The 20,130-nt window shown below is 44.7% G+C and overlaps 1 protein-coding gene across 3 annotated transcripts in view; it reads left to right on the forward strand.

Moving 5' to 3' along the window:
• LOC108042191 (rho guanine nucleotide exchange factor 4) overlaps positions 1 to 20,130 on the forward strand; it is a 39,020-nt gene that overhangs the window by 981 nt on the left and 17,909 nt on the right. The window contains exons 3-10 of one of the 3 annotated variants that reach the window (XM_017120354.2): positions 55 to 2,719; positions 2,774 to 3,396; positions 4,167 to 4,759; positions 9,467 to 11,292; positions 12,345 to 12,864; positions 14,011 to 14,970; positions 15,450 to 15,782; positions 16,028 to 16,138. In XM_017120354.2, the coding sequence (XP_016975843.1) occupies positions 55 to 2,719; positions 2,774 to 3,396; positions 4,167 to 4,759; positions 9,467 to 11,292; positions 12,345 to 12,864; positions 14,011 to 14,970; positions 15,450 to 15,782; positions 16,028 to 16,138 (7,631 nt within the window). Of the gene's footprint in view, positions 1 to 54; positions 2,720 to 2,773; positions 3,397 to 4,166; positions 4,760 to 9,466; positions 11,293 to 12,344; positions 12,865 to 14,010; positions 15,423 to 15,449; positions 15,783 to 16,027; positions 16,139 to 18,237; positions 19,193 to 20,130 lie in introns of those variants that run through there. The other 2 variants (XM_044457483.1, XM_017120355.2) reach the window with 2 other exon arrangements.

Below are 20,130 nucleotides of genomic sequence, written 5' to 3' on the forward strand. Positions count from 1 at the left end.
ACAAAATTTAACCAGTCAAAATAAAATTTAACTCCTATTTTGATTTGTTTTTAGACCAAAGACCGCTCAGCTACTTCAGTGCGCGAGAGAATTTACGATGACCCGGCTTACACCGAGGATATAAGCCACTTGGCGAATCCTATGCGGCGGAATAGCATTTCCGGGAAGCCGTTATCAGAGCACAAGGTGAGGTCCGACACTTGTAACCATCCTTCGTCCAGCAGCCGGTCGGTCAAAAACCAGCTGACCAACGAGTTCCATGAGTATGTGACAGGAAAGCATAGCAAAACCAAGGCCTCTGCAGCCTCTGGCAGCACCGCCATCAGCTTAAATTACGAATGTGATTCGAGCAGCACTGACAATGAACCGCTGGTGCCAAGCAAAGGCAGCATGACTCGCCGGGTGCGCAGTCTAGAGCGCAGTCTTGTCGCCACTGCCTCAGAAAGAGTCGAAAAGAAGGGAACCCACAAGCGCAACTCGAAGCAGAAGCGGAACCTTAGCCTGGACAATAGTCGTCAGCTTCCTGCAGGCTATCCGCCACGGGAAACGGGAGTTACGAGTAAGCACGGCCACGATTTTGATATTAGACCCTGCAAGGAACGTAGTCGAAAGCATTTTGGCGAGGGCGCCACGGAAGTTGCCCCAACGGAAGTCAGCGAACTAGATGACGGGTACTCTGCCCGCAGTTCGGCTCAGGACTCTGCCGCCACAGTACATGGAGACTCAGCCGCGTCAAAGGTTGATATTGGCAAACGCTTTCTGCGCGGCGAAATTGGAATTAAAAGCTTTAATTACTATCTGATAAAGGAGGGCCTAAAAAGCTCAAAAAAAATAGTGGACCAACAAAGAAACTCCTCTGGTCTCAAGGCTGACAAACGACATTCCCGCAGCGAGGAGAACATCTACGAAGAGATTTTCTTTAAGGAAACTCCCAGCACGGTGAGCTCGACGGTCTCAGGTGCAGCAACCGGCAATGCAATGTCCGTTGCCTCGGCAATGTCTGACAAAGATGTTCACAACCATCGCACACAAAAAATTGGTGCTCAGCCACATGGAATGAGCGCAACCAGTGAAGGAAACGGAAGCGCTGTTGACGCATTTCCAGGCTGCGAGATCTGCATGGAGCAGTGCAGAAAAGACAACTGCGAGTACTGCTTGGCTCACGTTGGGTCCGTAGAAAGTGGCAAGCTGAAGGCGGTGCAGCCTCAGCAAGAGCAGTACGTTAGCCAGAGACACCAACAAGAGAACACTATTGAAACCCGGACACCGCCTACTGTTGATGCTGGGATCGGTTTGCCGGCTGCACATATTTTGGAGTTTCAGTCATACAACCCCAATAATCCAGGCGTGTACAAAATCGAGACGACCCCAGTAGCCATAACAGGCGACTATAATCCGATACTCCAGTTCCAGCAGTCGTCAGCGACTACGTCCACCTCAGCTAACACCACGCCCAGTGAACAGCAGCAGCAAAAGATTTATGATGGATACTACCTTCCGCACCAGAGGCCATACCAGTCTCCGATAGCTAGCAATCCGCTGCCAAGTCACTATGCAGTGGGTGACAGTCTGCTTTTGGCCCAAGTTGCTGGGCCGGCTTCTGGATGTGCGACTCCACCGCGCCGACCACAACAGCAGCTCTACATCGTGGGATACCAGAATGGTGGAGGGTCGGTCGCAGGAGCGGCTTCTTTGCAGAGACTAAACACGAAGTCTTCTTCCTCGAGCGACTCGCTGCCCTACCACAAATATAATACCATGGCGCGGCTAGAGGCAAACGTGTTCGCAGCACCAACTACTGGAGACTTTTACTATGCTGTCAGTGGAACGCAGCCGCTGCATCCGTTGATGTATGCTGCCAACCGACCCATAGGAGGATCCCAGATACTTGTTGACCCTTACGACCCCCAGATATACAAGAGCGACTCAAAGGCTTCTATTCTCAGCGAGTTCTCCCTTCGCAGCAGCGATAACTCCCAGCGCTACTCTCGGCATCCCCATCGGAGACATGGCGGGCGTGCCAGTGATTCGAGTCTCTTTTCCGTGTACTCAAACTCTGGCCAGACGCGATATTTTGGGAGCTCAGAGGGCAGGTTCGGATACGATTGTAGGCGCTGTAGCCTGGATGGGGTCATCGGAATGGGTTCCGCGGCTGGACTGCCCATGGCAGCTTCCGATAAGTGTAGCTATTCCGACAACTGTCGATACGAATGTCGAAATTGCGATTGCTCGTCAAATTACTTCAGCTCGGACTTCGACGATGTGTACGGATCGACAGTGCGGGGTGGAAGCAGTGGCATTCCGCGCAAGACTGCAGCAGGAATACTACCATCAAGTGGACAGGACGAGCCCGCAGAGCTCTTGGAAACCGGTCGACTATCAATAGATCAGCAGCAATACGCAGCTCCACTGGATCTAAAACAGAACAAATACGCGCAGGATTTTTTCAAACATGTTAACGACGTGAAACGCAGCATTTATCAGTCTGAAATGCAGAGAAACAATAGCTTAGAACCTACGAGACGGGGTCCGAGAGCCAGTAGCAACACAAGCAGCAATCCGAAAACAAGTCCCAAAGCCTCCCAGGAACCCTGGCAGGAGCCCGTAGTAACTACGCTTCCGTTGAGCAGAGGGCGACCGACTGCAGGAGTGAAGCCCACGCCTGCACCAAGAACGAGTCTACAGGGGCAGACCCCAATACCAGATGGTACCGTACCTAGTAAGTGAATCCTTCAAGACTCTTTTAAGCACATTAAAGATGCAATTTTTACAGAAGACCCCACGCCTAGCAAACGTAAAGGTCAACCGACTGGTCGGAGGGAGTATCCTTCTTTGGACCGACTCGTAGCGTCTTCTACGGGAACTATTCCTAAAAGGCACTACAAGACCATAGCGGAGACGGACTTACAAAGCCTTAAGCTGACTCCGAAGGCTAGATGTCTTGGAACTTATGATGCTGACAAAACCAATACTGCTGTCGATGAACAGATGGCTTTACCCCTGGTCAAACGGCACCATCGCACTAGCGGATCGAAGATACATCAAAACACACCCGGTCCCAGTCTACGCCGGAAAGACGTTCCGGCACCTCCTCCGCCTTCTCCTGCTACATATTCTGATCTTCAAGAGCTTAAGGCTAATATGGAGGGTCTTCAAGACGATACAAAGTCGCGAAGCTTGGAAATCGAAAATAACGATCTAGCGGTAGCTGAAAAGTCAAAGCAATCAGAAAAAAAAGTCGTGCTTGTTCCGTCTAAAAGAAAGCTGGAACCCACAACAGGTGGGCCGGATGCAAATGCAGCGGAGACTGATGATAACGACGTATTTTACGATGCACGCAGCGAGGACTCTACCTGTGGTATCTTGCCTTCGGAAGCCACTGTCATTTCGAAAAAGGTGAGCAAGAGGCTTTTATTCGTTTTTAGCGTTGTTACCAGCGTTACCAAGATTTTTATTTAACTAAAATTACTTTGATTCCTTTTAAGATTTAAACTCGCTATTACAATTTTTCAAGTTAGCACAATATATTAATAAAACCAAAGGACTTTTTTTTTATAGCCTTGCAGAAAAAAGTGTGCAACGCAGTGAGGAATACTCAATAAAGTATATACTTCTTTATCAGCATCACAATGCAAGGTAGCATTTCAGTTTCAAAGCTATCTGGATGAAACTCTAATAAAATTCGGTCGACTATATCTTCTATCTGCCTTATGAAACATTAGGAAAAGTTATTATAAAATTAATGGTTTTTCGAAATCACATAGCTGCCATAGAAACGATTTTCATATTTTTAATGCTTACTAGTTTAAAATACTATTACTTTTACGAAAACATTTTGTTTGCTAAAGAAAACTCAAAATTTATTTTTGGATTTATTAAATAAAAAAAATTTACTTATACAACAAAAGGGAAAATAAATAAATAAATGATAACTTCTGTCCGCAGGATATCATTTTCTAATAACTCGTTCAATATATGAATTACAGTCAAGATCCTTGGCTATGAATTTTATATGTCCAGTAAATTAAAACTTTCCAAGTTACCAGACACACATACATACATAAAACCCAGTAGTGTCGTTTTAATTGATTTGAGTCCATTGAATATGAAAAAGCATCGAGTGAAAAGGAAGATGAATAAGATTTTAATTAAATGATATTTTACAGAGTCCGTCTCACATGACACAGGTACTGGAGAACATTATTACCAACGAGAATCGCAAGGCCGCTAATGACATCGAAGTGGCGCATTCTGCCGAGGATGTCCATACCCAACCTCCAGCCGAGCCTGCGCTAGAGAGGCGGGAGCAGGCGTCCACCATCGCGGGCAAGCCGGAAGGGAATGCCATCAATAACGGCAGCGACAACACCGAGTTCCCAAAATGGGAGGTCGGAAGGCCGGCTGAGGCGCAGAGTCAACTGGACTCGCTCACATGCCTCCGTCCCCGGTCCCGTCTCCGTCCCCGTCCCTCGTCGTCCAAACTGCCCCCCGAATCCAGGCACACGACTGTGGGGGAAAACAGCGAAAAGACAAGCAAAACAAAACATGACAAGCAGACTCCAACAAACGCTCCCCGGCAACATGTCGTTCCAACATGTTTGGAGGAGCAAGGCACCGGCGGGCCAGCAACAAATGTTGCTCCCGGAATCTCAACAACCACCAACGCTGGCAACTTTAGCGCCAGCAACAGCGCAGTCGAGCTGGAGTTTAGTTGCAAGACGGGCAACACGGACAGCGCAACGATAGCGGCGAAACACAGGTACGCGACTTGGTCTACCCCAGCCTATAAATAAGCTTAAAGAGCCAGGAACTTGAACTTGTCGTGGCGAAGATGAAAATAATAGTGCACGGCAAGCACTTGTTGTTCGTGGGTGCTAACAATAAGAATGGCCAGATCTCTTGTCGAGTGAGTGTCATGGGCTTGGTACCTCCCAAATCAAAAGTGAAAAATTAGTGCACTTGAAATATTTACTATTATTAACCCGTGGTTCGATTTCAAAGTGGTTTAATTAGGCTAGTGAAGCTATTTGCATACCGCGAGAGGGCAATTGTATGCGCAGCAGCTCCTGAGAGTGCTGCTTTGCGCCACATTTGGTACTACCTTGTGTTAGCCTCCCCCTCGAAACTTCATTCGTCATGCGGCTGGAATCAGAAGTGAAATGAGGAGAGCCACTGTGCCAGATGTTCCCCCCAATTGCAATCTCAGAAAGCGACCAGTGAGCAGATAATTTTCGTATGAAAGTGCATTAAAGTCGTTTTTGAATCCTCTATCCCGAAATTTGTGGATTTTTTTTGGTGTGCAAACAAAACAATTATTCAAGTGCCTAAAGCATATCCTTTTTTATGGATGGCTTATTGTCCGTACTTTCTCGTTGCTCAGTGATTGATAGGAGAGCGTGACTTGAAGCAGTAAAGCTTTAAGATGATGTGGACTGTCACAAAGTGATGGTATTGAATTAATTTGATTGCCAAAGAACATGGAGCGAGTGAAAACCCCTAAGTTTGTATAATGGAAGACAAAAATAATAAACAATACCTTTAATGGTTCAATCAATAATTTCCAAAAAGCTTCGCCTCCTGGCCCTCGACAGCGTTCAGGCAAAGCCCTCAACATGAGACCGGCCCACATAAATCAATTTTGTCCTTTGTTTTCTTGTATTGTGTTTGGTATTCATTCATTTACCCATATACTTATGTGTGCACACCCGTATGTAAGTGCAACACAAACAACCGTACTTTGTGAATTGTCCCTAGGTTGAAAACAAGGAGAAAATAATAAGTTCATGTTATCGTGGTTTTACTGTCTCTTCTGTAAATTACAATACTTTCGCTAAGTGCTACTCTTTTTGATAAATACTTTTTTATCCAGTGTCACCACCCAAAGGTTTTCGGTCTAGGCTGAAATGGGTAATTTCAAAGCGCAGCTAATTGAAAACAAGTTCAACTTCCAATACAGAGCAAGAGCTTAGCCAGGTCAGAAAAGCAAACCAGGGCCAACGACAAATCAGAAACTGCCAGGCTCATACTGCCACATTTCGGGCAAGTATTTTGCGAAATTGGGGACGACCTTCAAAACCTTCAAGCTGAAAATAAAAAAAAATTGTTGGCGTTTTGCAATTGAGCTACTGTAAATTGCATGCAGCCTACCATTTGATAATTATGAACACGGTGCTCACCAATATGGTATACAAAATGTGAAACTTGTTTCCTATGGCCGCAACTTCATTTGGTCATTGGCTTTTAGTCAATGCCGCTGCAGCTTAACCAACGTTGCAATGTTACCACGTCTTGCGGCACCGAAGAAGCAGCTTCTTAGCTAGTAAAATGGCTAGTTGGCTATGAACGCAGTCGAAAGTGCAAGTTGACTAACAGGTATGCGAGATAATGCAATCGATTTACTAGTACCCGTCGTCATCCTCGCCCTCGTCCTGCTCTGCTGAAGACAAGTGCAGCTTAACATGATTGAAAACCAGTTTTATTATGCATGCCGCATATACAGGCGTAATTTTTTTATTTACGATATCCAAACCGGCAATCACTGCAGCTTTATAGACAGCGTGTTTTGCTAAAGAAATGCGCAAACATTTTTTAGTGGAAACTTTCGTCCTCTTCGATGTTATGTGCAAGTATTACAAAAAACAAAGGCAACTTGATTTAAAGTTCGAATAGCTTAAATCCATTGGAGGGCTTTCCTGTAGTCAAGACACTTCCGTACAGATCGTATTATAATTTTAGTTAGAAGTTTGTAACGCAGTAGTGACACGGGACATTTTTGAGCCTTTTTTTTCCCGACATGTACTGGCACACGTAAAATTTGTTTTCGAAGAAAATTGCGTATATTTCCTTGCTTTTTATAATAGCGGAATTACTTTTGCAAGCACGGAGAAATGAGCGGCCAAAAGCTCAGATATTTAAACTCGTCCCAAACAAATATGGGATGTATGTGCAGAGATGTAATTAACAGTATATTCCTTTGTGAGAGTGAGGTGCCTTCACTTACTATTACATTCGAGTGTCGGCAACATCCTTTTACGTCACGTATTGGTGTTTTGGATAACTATATGTTGCATTTAGTTCATTTAGGAAAAATTGAGTACTTCTATAATGCAAAATCTTTTGCACGTATTTTTATTCGTCTTTCAAGCTCCTAGCTCGAAGAACCTGAAGTGCAACACTAGAATCTAACCACATGAGTGGCAGCTCCAGTGCTTTAACCCGACAATGTGGATTTGACTGGGAATGTGAGCCTAAACCTCACACCCGGTGATCTTGCTCGAAAGTCGCCGTCACACATTCTGCGCAGATGCTTTAAATTATCGCTCGTTGGCCACATGTTGATGATCGAGCTGCTCCGGAAATCGTTTTCGAGTGTTGCCCAAAGAGATCGTTTGGCATTGGCAAACGCTGCAATCGATAGAAATTAAGATACTAGAGAAATACCTATTTTAAGAGCAGCTGAAAAAGTAACAAGCCCAAAGTTACCTAGTTAATGCAAGCCAGATTTTTCAATACAATTTTTTTATCGTTCCTTAAGGAGCTATATGATGCAGTAGTCCAATTTTTATAAAACTAAAACCCCACCTATTTGAAAAGTTTCATCCTAATGTTTTTGAAACTGAGGGACTAGTTTGCGTAGAAACAGACAGATGGACAGACGGACATATGCACAGACAGAAAATTTATGAGCCTCGAAGTGCAGTTTTTAGACTTTTTTCTGCAAAGTCATTTTTCCGAAAATTTACCCCATAGAAATGACGAAAAATTTACCCAAAAGAACGAACCAAGATTTGAACACAGATTTTTAGAGAATTAAAAAATAATCATTTCGGGGTAATAGAAAATATTGAAAATGGTTTCCGATTTATAATCATCTTGCTCAAATATTGTGAGAACTTTACAAAACTAACTTCTTAAACCTACATTTATGAAAAATCAGCTGAGATATACGAATTGAGCAAATTAATTGACGTTTTAAAAAAATGTTGTGGGCTGACGTAGAATGCTAGTAATACCCACGCACAGAAAGACTTCAGAACATTACCTAATAAGGAACGGCCAGGTATACTTACACACTTCTCGAAGTTACCACACGACTTGTCTACTTTCCAATATTTAATTCAACTGGTAAATGTATATTTTTCAAGTTGGTTTGCTATTTAAACATCAATGCCTTTTTAACAGAGTTTCAAGCATATAAGTGGGGTGCGTATACATAATATATATATATAATTATAATTGGACCTTGGTTGGGCACCACCAAAAATTGAATTGCAAGACTAGCCAGAGGAGCTCAATGCTTTAGCGACTCTTTTAATTCTACTTGGTCCACATTCAACAAATGCCAACGCTTCCAAAATTGGACTAGGCGTTGTAACGCCTACACAAACAACTACATTTTACAGATCGAGGCAATGAAACGAAGTTGGGTTTGTTGCTGGCAGTTGACCGTTTTGGAATGACAAGTTTTTAAGTGATTATATTCAAATGCCGAAATTGGAACGTTTGTGCTGAAGAGAGATCTTTGGATTTGTCTTTTGAGCCGCTCCAGTTGTCGGATCAGTGTATTCTGGCCTATGAGGCATCTAAGCCACTTAAAAATTCTAACACAAAAAAGGCATAGATACATGAGTTTTCACCGCCAGTCATCCATAAAAGAGGGAGTGAAATGCCGGCGAAAGCTGCTAGAGCTTTGAGGATACACTTAATGGCAAGAGTATTATATATAAAGATCCTTCCAGAATGCCCACATAAAGCTGGCTGGGAGTAACATGATGGGGACGCAGCCTGTCGCTTGATGTGCTAATCATAAAACTGTCATTGACACTTCTTTATATATGTTTGACATACTGTTACCCTAATTTGAAGTCAAGCTGTGCAGTTTTTCTTTTGAATAACACCCACCATGCATCTTGCAATGAAGGAATTCGTTTTGAAATAAAGCTTGTAATACATATATTAAAACTTGCCATAAAGTGTGATTATGGGAGTTTGTCTTGTTCTCCACGTATGATTTTCCAATTTTTGGGCGCTTTTCAATATATGACCCTGCGTGAATCTCCAAAATTTTGGTAGATAAATATTTGAGAGTACCTGCGGCGCTTGAGAAGTATCAGTATTTGCTAACAGATTCGTCGCAGTCACCAGTGGCAGTGGCAGCAACAAGGCAAAGCACTTACTTTACAGCTGGTAAAACGGCACAAACTGCAATGCCAGCGTTTACTGCTGCATCGGCGCAGATGTCAACGAGTTCAGGCGAGTGCTGAACCGTGTTCCCGGACATTGAACTGCTGTTTGAGCGCCGGGCTTTGGCCTGCCTTGATTGTCTCAGCCATTAAGACCGGCAGGCTGCTTGTACTTTTTGATAAGGGTTTCTAAGTCAATCCACTCTCATCACTTAGGTCCTCTTTGCTGGAGAACATTTCGGATTCAGGAAGTTTTAAAACCTCAATACAAATATCTTTTACAGAGATCAGACCCATTGCAAAACAGTAGCACTCAAGGACGCCTGTTTGGACTCCAGCGAGGCCCAATCGGACGATAGCCATTTGACACGCGATTCCATTACCCGGGAGTCCCAGAACGATGAGCTCTCTTCCTCGACCCACGAAAAACTAGACGTCAGCACACTACCGCTGCCCGCTCTCCCCAAGCGCCGTCGAACACGCTCCCGTACCAGTCCATCGAAACATCTGCAGCAGCGTCTGCAGCAGCAGCGTCATGAAGCCGTCGAAGATGTCAATGCTGCTGATGAAACACCCGCAACAGCAGTCCATCAGCTACTCAACCCACGTCAGCGACCAGTCACTCCAGAATTCGAAAAGTCAGAGATAGGCGCGCAGAAGAGCAACGCAGCCACCCAGCAGCAAAAGGAGCCGAATTCGCCACAGCAGCAGGCACACCTCTCCGCCTTCCAGCAGTACGTTGCAAAACGACGAGAGAGTCTCGAGGCATCCAACCGCTGTTTCAACGAGAAGCTGGAGGCGCGCAACATGCACTACCATATGAGTAGCAGTGGCGCGAATGAAAACACTACGGGCTCTAACGGAGTGCCCACGTATCTATTCGGAGAACACTTCCATGGGGTGACCGGCTCTGGGCGAAAGTCCATATCGCCCGCCACCACCAAGGAGGAAATATTCCTGAACAAGTCCGGATGGGTGCAGGTTAACACAAAGCGGGGGAGCCAGAAGGATGACAGCTGTGACTATCGCCGGCTCAGCTATAGCCAGCAAAATGGAGGAACACTCTTCCCGGAAAATGGAAGAGGCCGAACTGGGGCGCGGGCGATTCCTCCGGACCATGGGCGTCTCTTAGACTTGGCACGGCAGTCTTTTATTCAACAGCACCAGCCACAGCAGGCCAACGTTGGCATGACTGAGCCGAAGTTTGTCGGATCCAAGGTGGAGGAGCTTATACAGAGAAACGAAGCCCGGCTATGCGGTCTCTCCTCACGGGACCCTGCGCTCCGCCCCGGTTATCGGATTATCGATCCCCAACTAGCGAACATCCTTAACGAGCGGCCTGGATTTTTACCAGTAAAAAGCCCGAACGATCTGGACTCCCCCATAACTCCGATTCTTTCGCCACCACCCGCTTTCCAGGACAACAGCCGTAGTGCGCGTCATCCGGACCGTCGCAAGCCCTTTCGCCAGCAGGGTTTGCTGCCGCTGCCTGTGCCACTTCAGACGCAGACCCAGTTGGGCACTCAGCAACCAAATCCTGGTTCCAGCAAGGGCATGGTTTTTTCCCGCAGTTTTGAATATGACACGCGCCGTCCCACGCCTACCGACAGCTATGTAGAAACGTTTTCCCGCAGCTTTGATGGAAACCTATCAGAACGTCCGCTGAACCTGGCAGTGCTATCAAGCGAACGGGAACGGTCGCCCAACTTCAGCACCCTGACCGGCAACTCACCTAATTACCTTACGAAGCGGGAGAGCGGCGGTGGCAGCAGTGGCTCCCTTCGCAGCCGCGACAACTCGCCGAAATACTTGCATCCGCAGACGACAACAGCCTACATGAATGCCGCTGTGAAGGAGGCGCCTCCTGTCTACAGCGCAGACCTCGGCAGTCAGGCTAAGAACTCCCCGCGTTCCCGTCACGAAAGGACTGCTGAGCGATCCAAGAACCACGCACTAGGACGTTCCCGCAAGTCCCATTTCAGCCGGGTGGGCAGCGCCGGACCTCTGGCAGCGCATTCCAGCCCGCCTAATACGGTAGTATCGCGTTTTCGAAGCTTTGATACGTCGAAGAGCCAGCGCCTCAATTCCTGTGACAGTGGCGCGAGATCAGGTCAGTCAAAACCTTATTAATTAAATCTTATTCATTTTTATACCCTTGCAGAGGGTATTATAATTTTGGTCAAAAGTGTGCAACGCACTGAAGGAAACATCTCCGACCCTGTAAAGTATATATATTCTTGATCAGGATCACCTCCTGAGTTGATATAGTCATGTCCGTCTGTCTGTTTCTACGCAAACTAGTCTCTCAGTTTTAAAGCTATCGAATTGAAACTTTGCACACACCCTTCTTTCCTTTGCACGCAGTATATAATTTGGAACGGCCGGGATCGGCCAACTATATCCTATAGCTGCCATATAACTGATTGATCGGAAATGCCATAACTTTGGTGTTTGTAAAGTTAGAAAGTTGGGATTTTCTATGGGTTTTATATTTGGTCAATTAATTCGACCTACAAAATTTCATAAGGATCGGCCGACTATATCCTATAGCTGCCATATAACTGATTGATCGGAAATGCCATAACTTTGGTGTTTGTTAAGTTAGGAAGTTGGGATTTTCTATGGGTTTTATTTTTGGCCAATCAATCCGACCTACCAAATTTCATAAGGATCGGCCGACCAATCCTACAGCTGCCATAAAACTGAACGATTGGAAATGCCATAACTTTGGTGTTTTTAAAGTTGGGATTTTTTATGAGTATTAAGAATGCATCATATGAATAATTTTGGAGAATATAATTTACAGAGTATTCTGGAAGGGTATATCAACTTCGGTTCCGCCCGAAGTTAGCTTTTCTTTCTTGTTTTTACTGTTCATGTTCGTCTGCCCCAGCGGCCGTGTTTTCGGCAATTTGAAGCCCGTTCCTCGTAGAGTAAAAGGGTATATTGTATTTATTGGAAATTGTATAAAAGGTTGAAGGAATCATTTCTGACCCTATTAACCATCAGCTGGAGGCATATTTATTTTAAAATTTGTTAGCTGAGTAGCAGAGTCGATGCATTCGAGCATTACTCCTTATTTAAATCTGTCTTCATAGGCGGCATTTCCTTTCTTGTGCCCACATCAGCGACCGAAATTCTGCTTTACAATTTTTTTGACAGATCTTTCCAATGATGAGCTGGACAACGAGGATAGCGGCCTAAGCGAGTTTCTTGCTTCTGTGAGCCACAAGTTCCCCAAAGTCGGAACGAGTAGCGTCAGCATCTCGCCATTCAAGATGCAGCGCCAAAGGTCTCTTACACCAGATCGCAAAGAGTTCCATAGCTCATCCAGCAGTATACGGAAGCAAAGATCGCTGACCCCCGAATCCAGGTCCTTGACACCAGAGGAGCGACGCAAGAAGGGGTCGCAGGTCTCGTTAACCGGCTCCCGTCAGAATTCCATCTCCAAGAGCAACACGTTGGAGGCCCGCCAACGGAACGAAGAAAAAACGCCGCCCAACATATCGCGTAGCTCCTCCAGCTCCAGTTACAGTGGCGGCGATTCCCATGAGCACCACACTGCCAGCACCAGCTTGACTGTAACAGCCTCCACCGCCGTTCCCGGAAGTGTTTTCACCACTCAACGACGCGCAATAGCCGCCAAGCAAGCGGAGCAGGAGCACCGCATCCGTCGCTCGAGGTTGGTAAATGCATCTAATAGTTGTTTGTTTAAGAGACAATAGCAGGTTCTTTTATATGTCGAAGATATATTATTATACCCTTGCAGAGGGTATTATAATTTCAGTCAAAAGTTTGCAACACAGTGAAGGAGACATTTCCGACCCTATAAAGTATATATATTCTTGATCAGCATCACCAGGAGAGTCGATCTAGCCATGTCCTTCTGTCCGTCCGTCTGTCCGTCCGTCCGTTTCTACGCAAACTAGTCCCTCAGTTTTAAAGATATCTGCTTGAAACTTTCCTTAAAGTTGTGTTTCTATTGCAGGTAGTATATAAGTCGGATCGGCCGACTATATCCTATAGCTGCCATGTAACTGAACGATTGGAAATGCCTTAACTTTGGTGTTTGTTAAGTTAGGAAGGTCGGATTTTCTATGGGTTTTATTTTTGGCCAATCAATCCGACCTACCAAACTTCATAATAATCGGCCGACTATATCCTATAGCTGCTATATAACTGAACGATTGGAAATGCCATAACTTTGGTGTTTTTAAAGTTAGGAAATTGGGATTTTTTATGAGTATTAAGAATCCATCATATGAATAATTTTGGAGAATATAATTTACTGAGTATTCTGCAAGGGTATATCAACTTCGGCTCCGCCCGAAGTTAGCTTTCCTTTCTTGTTTTTCATTAAATTGTCCTACAAAATATTATTAACGGCCATACAAATTTAAACAGTTTTTTTTACCCTTGCAGAGGGTATTATATTTTTGGTCAAAAGTGTGCAACGCAGTGAAGGAGACATCTCCGACCCTATAAAGTATATATATACTTGATCAGGATTACGTCTTGAGTTGATATAAGCATGTCCGTCAGTCCGTCTGTCTGTTTCTACGCAAACTAGTCTCTCAGTTTTAAAGATATCGAATTGAAACTTTGCACACACCCTTCTTTCCTTTGCACGCAGTATATAAGTCGGAAGGGATCGGCCGGGATTGGCCGACTATATCCTACAGCTGCCATACAACTAATTGATCGGAAATTTATTTGCGTCCGCACGTTAGGCTAAAAGTAGATTTTAAATTGAAAAGTTTAAAACGTACTTTAAGCTCAAAATCGGTCTTAAATTGTTAATTGTATTGTATTATCCCCTTCCTCACAGATCGTTACAACTCACCGAGCGCTCTCCAAATCGAACGCACAAATCAATCGTCAACGTTAGTGCTGTGACCGCCCAGCAGCAGCAGGCGTCAGGATCCTCCTATCAGCAACCCCGTGTTTCAGGCGGAGGAGTGTTTCCAGCCACTATTCGAGGCTCTCCAGCCGCGGCAAAGATTCATGTCAACCCGCCTGCGCCGTCCAGCAACTCGGTGAGAGTCCGACAAAACGAGAAGGACAAGGCTCGATCCTTTGACTTCGATTACGACAACTACAATCGCAGTGGAGGTGCAAATAATTCAGGCCGGAACGCTCACACGAGTGGCAGCGGAGGGGAATACGGAAGCACCCAAAATCTGCGGGTTGAGTCCCGCTCCTTTGACGACGACTTTCGCGAAGCAGTGCCCAACAATAACAACGGCAGCAATGGGAGCGTCAGCGTAAGCGGGCTGCGGTTCTTACAGACTGCCACCGATTCCGGACACGTGTCGATGGCCTCCACGTCATCGTCCCGCCTGCGCAAGTCCAACTCTCCCGTTAATGCATCTGGCATGGAGTCGTCGCGCTCGCCCCAGTCATCAGGGTCCTCGTCAAACAATCTCCACCAGCCGACTAGACAATCGGGTAGCCCTCAGAGTTACGGGACGCGTCTGTGCGACCACGAGTTGACCTACGAAATGATGCGAAAGTCTCCGATCATGAACTTTCGCCGAGGAGACAGCAGTGACTACGAACTGCCGGTAATGCTTCGGAACAGAGAAACCATCAACTCCGGGGGCAACAGCGAACTCAACTTTATGAGTAACGAAACGCGAATCTACGAACACCCGACAACCGTGCTGAAGCCGCAGCGCTCGTTACGCCAAAGTCCGGGGTCACGGGACGACCTTACTCTAGAGGTTGCTGTCGGAGTGGGTGGCGACTACATTTACAGGCAGCCGGCCGCCCAACCGCGAAGCAGCAGGTACTAAAGCATCTCTACGGCTAAGGCACTCAGCAACAGCAAAGTAACAGCGAATCCCTGATAACTATATATTAACCTACTCTTCGAAGTAAACTGCACGCGGGCCGAAGTCGGAGGCCATTATTTAAACCAAAATCACTATCCCCTAAAGTACTAACCGACCAAAGAAAACACCCGTGCATATGTGTATTTGAGAGACTGCTTATGCATACAAACTAATCCTTGTACTAACCGAATTTATAAATTGTGCGGTGGTGGCAACCTTACTCCTTACATTATTTTTCTACGGTTGGCGACCCGATACATAAATACACGTGCTATCATAACTTAAAACTAAAATGAAAAAGAGGCATTTTAAGAGATCCAAAGTAAGCAGTCCCACCAAACATAAATACATCAGAGCTCCCATCTTTGGAGCAACGACTAACACCAAAGGAGTTTCTTGTGCCTGAACTTATGTGTTTCGTGTTGTCCTCTAGGACAACTACGGCCACCACCAAAAGCTGCAGCAAGACTCTGGATACCTGCGATTATTGGCCCAGATGCGTGGCCTGTCAGGAAGAAAGGGCTCCTGGAGCAATCAAGAGGCACCAGTCCTTGTCCAGCGTATCTAATATCGATCTGGTCACTTCAGTGACTGTTAACGAAGACACCAAAGTCGTGGGCACAAAACAGGCAGGCGAAGAAAAATCCAATCCGTCGTGGACCTTCTTGTGTAGCGGTATTGCCAGTATTTGCCATCACTCGGAGACGAAGGAAGTTGAAGAGAAAGTGGTCCAAGGAGCGACAGAGGAGGACGATATTGTGCTCAGGTGAGTTTCGCTCTGCAGCTTCTGAAGTGACAGATTGGAACCAAGTCCCCTGCTCTTGCTAATGGCTTCAACTGGCCAAGCCATTAGCGAATGACAAGCTCTGGCAGGCGGCAGGCTCAGTAAAGGGGGTCTAAGTACCATCAGACATGACAGATAACATTAAAATTGAGTGGCGACAGCGGAACGAGATTGGATACTGTCAATAATGGATAATAGTCATCAATATGATATTTTTCCTGTTTCAGTTACACCCAGGACCGGCAGGACCAAGCGAGGGTCGTAAGCGACATGTGCCACAGGAGAGGACGCTGTCGGTCTCTGCCAAGTCAGAAGCTGCGGAGACCCCAAATTACGGGGTAAGACTCTTCTTTTGTGAATTTTGTTTTTGGATACTTAAGTTAGCGCTTGGCACGTTTGCAAAACTCGAAAATAACGGGAAGTCTGCTGCGCGCCATTACTGTCACTGTTTATTAAGGGGTTATCCGGGTCTTGGAGCACGAAAAAAAGCCTATTTTCGTAAAATTTTTTTAAAGATCTTATGACAATTTCACAAATTTCATTTATTGTACATTAATGTTTATGGTTTGACCAACATTGTGTAAAAATTTGAACCAAATATTTTTAAAATTGAGCCGTTGAGGCAGGCTTGAACTTGACCTCATAAAAAATTGTGTCCTTGCGGTAGGCAAAATATCTCCGCCAATTTTTGTCTGATATCAAAAAAACAAAATTATTCTGATAGTGTATGTGTCTGGCTTGTCCTCTACGAGACATTTTTTTTTAAAATTAAAAATTGAATTTTTTGTAGCGCTTTTCATAACAAGAAAGGAAAGCTAACTTCGGGCGGAGCCGAAGTTGATATACCCTTGCAGAATACTCTGTATATTATATTCTCCAAAATTATTCATATGATGCATTCTTAATACTTATAAAATATCCCAACTTCCTATCTTTAAGAACACCAAGTTTGTTTGATCGTTCAGTTATATGGCAGCTATAGGATATAGTCGGCCGATCCTTATGAAATTTGATAGGTCGGATTGATTGGCCAAAAATAAAAGCCATAGAAAATCCCAACTTCCTAACTTAACAAACACCAAAGTTATGGCATTTCCGATCAATCAGTTATATGGCAATAAAATTTTGGCCATATTTTGGCTTATAAAATGAGTTGTAATTAAAAATTTAAAAATCCATCCGTTAAGGATAAGAGAATTATGTCTAAAAGAAGTGTGCAAAAGCAGAAGTTGATCGGTGCAATAGTTTTTGAGAAATCGTGACTACCGACTTCAAAAAAGTGGTTTTGAGAAAAACGCGTTTAAAGTGCCGCATCTGCCCGACGCCAGAGCCCGAATGGCCCGTTGTGACGTTCGACGCGCTGGGCTTTAAATTTCTCCCATTCCTACAGTTTTGCTTCGATCGACTTGAAATTTTCAGACAACAACTTGGTACTATTATATAAAAAAGTTTGAAAAAAATGAATTTTTTGAAGTGTCAAGACCTGGATAACCCCTTAAACTTAAAGAGATCTATGCTCAATTAATCGTCTGAAGTGAACAGCTTATAAGGGCGGTCCTCAGGGGACTAGATTCCAGCTAGATGCTAGGCGTCAGACTATTGAATTTTCAATTGTGCTATTACCGTCCAAATCCTCTTTTCACATCCGAGGACGACGCGACAAGGCTCAGGGAAAGGACCTTCTCCTTTCAAACGAATAACTGGTGGTGCCACAGCCTCCCATGTCGTGCTGCTGAGTTCAGCGACCTACTGCTCGACTATACTTAAGGCACAGATTTGAACAGCGTTCTTAGTCGTGTGCATCTCCCACCACTCTTGCCCATAGTCCTTTACTTGGTCCATAAATAAGCAATGAAGTTGTCTGTGTGGAAGCGTGTGTTCGTGCCGCCAACAACCAGCAATGGCTAAAAAAAAACCGGCGAGTATTGACAGAGATGACTTTTGTCACGGAATTTCTGCAAATCAGTCTATTCAAAAAGCCTCAAATAATATGTTGCATATTTGGGGGAGGGCACTGTTGCCAAAATTATTGTATACTTTGATTTCCAAGCATGCGCATTGAATTGGCCATTTATTTTATTGCGTAAGTCCGATTATATGCCAACTTCCGTATTTTGTGTTGACTGAATGGTTATGGTTATGCTTAGTATTTTGTGCAAGCTTATCCTTTTTTGTTTGGGAAATTAATTAGTAAATATATTTTCCCTTTTACTTACAAATTTTTAAGAGTTTAAATAATAATGTTTTACTCTGTATATAAGTTGTCCGACACCTAATTTTTAAATATACCGCGCCAGGCAGACTGTCAAGATCCATGAAACGTACCCTGGTGCGAGTCTTCGCTAACTGCAAGTCTGCGGCACGCCTTTTGGTATATTTTTGTAAATATTTTTAAGAGAAAACGGTATTTTTGTAATGCCCACGCACGGTCGCACTGGGTATAGCAATAAAAAATAAAAAAAATTATAGGTGTAGCAGAGGAGCTCGGAAAGTTAGAAAAAAATGCAGTTATAAATTTCAGTGAAGGTGCGCGCGTCTTTCCACCTCATCGGTTTACGCAGCTGTTTGGCGTCGTTTTTGAGTCGACATCCAGCAATCGCCCACATCCCAGGGTTTATAAATAAGATAAGCTTGCCGCGGCACTCCAACTCGGTACCCAGTGTAAACTAAAAGTACTGAGATCCGTGCAATTCTGAAAAACGTTCGTCTTGCCGGTCACGAAACGCAAATCCCCAATCCCAAACCAAGAACGTGGGCGTCCGCGAGTGTGTATCTGTGTATATATGTACTCAATCGTTCTCGGGAACGCTTGGGCAGAAGCCAAAATGTGTGCCAGCGCATAGGGAACAGAGCAACGCAAATAGCGCATCTAAATAAGAAACCAAAGGAGAAAATCAATAACACCGAACCAAACCAAAGCAAAGCAAGTTTATTACGCAAAACGGCGAAAGCACATGAGCAAAAATGTCTACAACGACAATAAGTTTTCCCCGGGCTGCAGTGCAGCAAGATTGCGACACGGCAACCGAAGCAGCCGAGTGCGAGGACTTCCTCGTCGGGCTGGCGGGCGCCGAGGACAGCAGGCTGACGGAAGCGTCGGGTACGGGGCCCCAAATGGCTGGCCCAGATAGTGGGCGTGCTTCGGCTACCGAGTTCGAGGGTGTTGCCGAGGAGCCCGCCGTCGTGACGGTACAACTGAGGGAATCCCCACCTCCCAGTGAGGGTATCTACGCCAGTCATGGCTCCCATACCACCTGGTATCTGCCAGTGGCGCACGAGCCCAAATCTACTCAGGCAGGCACTTCGCAGGAATGCAATGGATCACGTCCGGCGGCTGGCGGAATTCAGGAAGCGGACGCTGCTGACAATTTGTCAACGAGCAACAGTGGCGAGTAAGTTCGTTCTATAAAAACATGCACCTGGCATTGAGTTTGAACATGTTCCCATGTTTCTACATGATCGACATTAGATAATGACGATTTGAATATTTATTAATAGTCAAGCTAATTTTATTCATCCATATTATTTGGTAGGTTTAGACTCCAGATGAAATGTAAATTTTCCTTCGAATTAATTATCTTTTAAAAAGTCCAGTAGTTGTGAATAACAACTCAACTATAAATTTGTAAATGATGATTTTAAAATTCTGGTAGAATGATCAAGCTGTATTCGCCTGAAGCAAACAAATTCGGAGTACAAGCACCTTTAAATAAAGTCTGCCTTAATATCCGAGGAACTTAAATATTTCTTAGAAAGTTATATTATTATTGATGCATTTCTCTATTAGTAGTTTTTATTATTGTCAAAATAACTTTTTTATTTCCTAGTAATTTTAATACTTATTTAAAACAAATCCTAAATCGATATACATAACTTTTATTTAACATACATCGTCAATTTTGAATCGTCTTGATATAAGCGTAAAAACAATAACGTTTTCGTATTCTATTACCGTACTAATTTCGCGGCTCATTGACCAATTATTATTCCAACTCCTGCTTTTTGGTCGAGTTCCTTTTGACGTTTACCTTGCTTTTATCCTGCCCCCCCTTGCGGGGCTTACCGGGTTAATCAGCTGTATGTAATCGGCTCTTGACCTGTTGAGTCTGATGTAATCGCTTAGTCTTGTTTATAGATTTCCCTCACGTCACGTGCATCCCAGCGTTTACTTCTGGTCCGCCCTGCTGGTACATTTGATTCTTCTTGTTTGCGGGTGATTGGCGATTCGACTGGCTTATTTCGAGCACATATTTCGACTATCTCTGCCTATTTTTATACCCTTGCAGAGGGTATAAAATTTCAGTCAAAAGGAGAGTCGATCTAGCCAGGA

The sequence above is a fragment of the Drosophila rhopaloa genome, unplaced genomic scaffold (genome assembly GCF_018152115.1).
Source record: "Drosophila rhopaloa isolate 14029-0021.01 unplaced genomic scaffold, ASM1815211v1 contig_159, whole genome shotgun sequence".
In the NCBI taxonomy this organism is placed as follows: domain Eukaryota; kingdom Metazoa; phylum Arthropoda; class Insecta; order Diptera; family Drosophilidae; genus Drosophila; species Drosophila rhopaloa.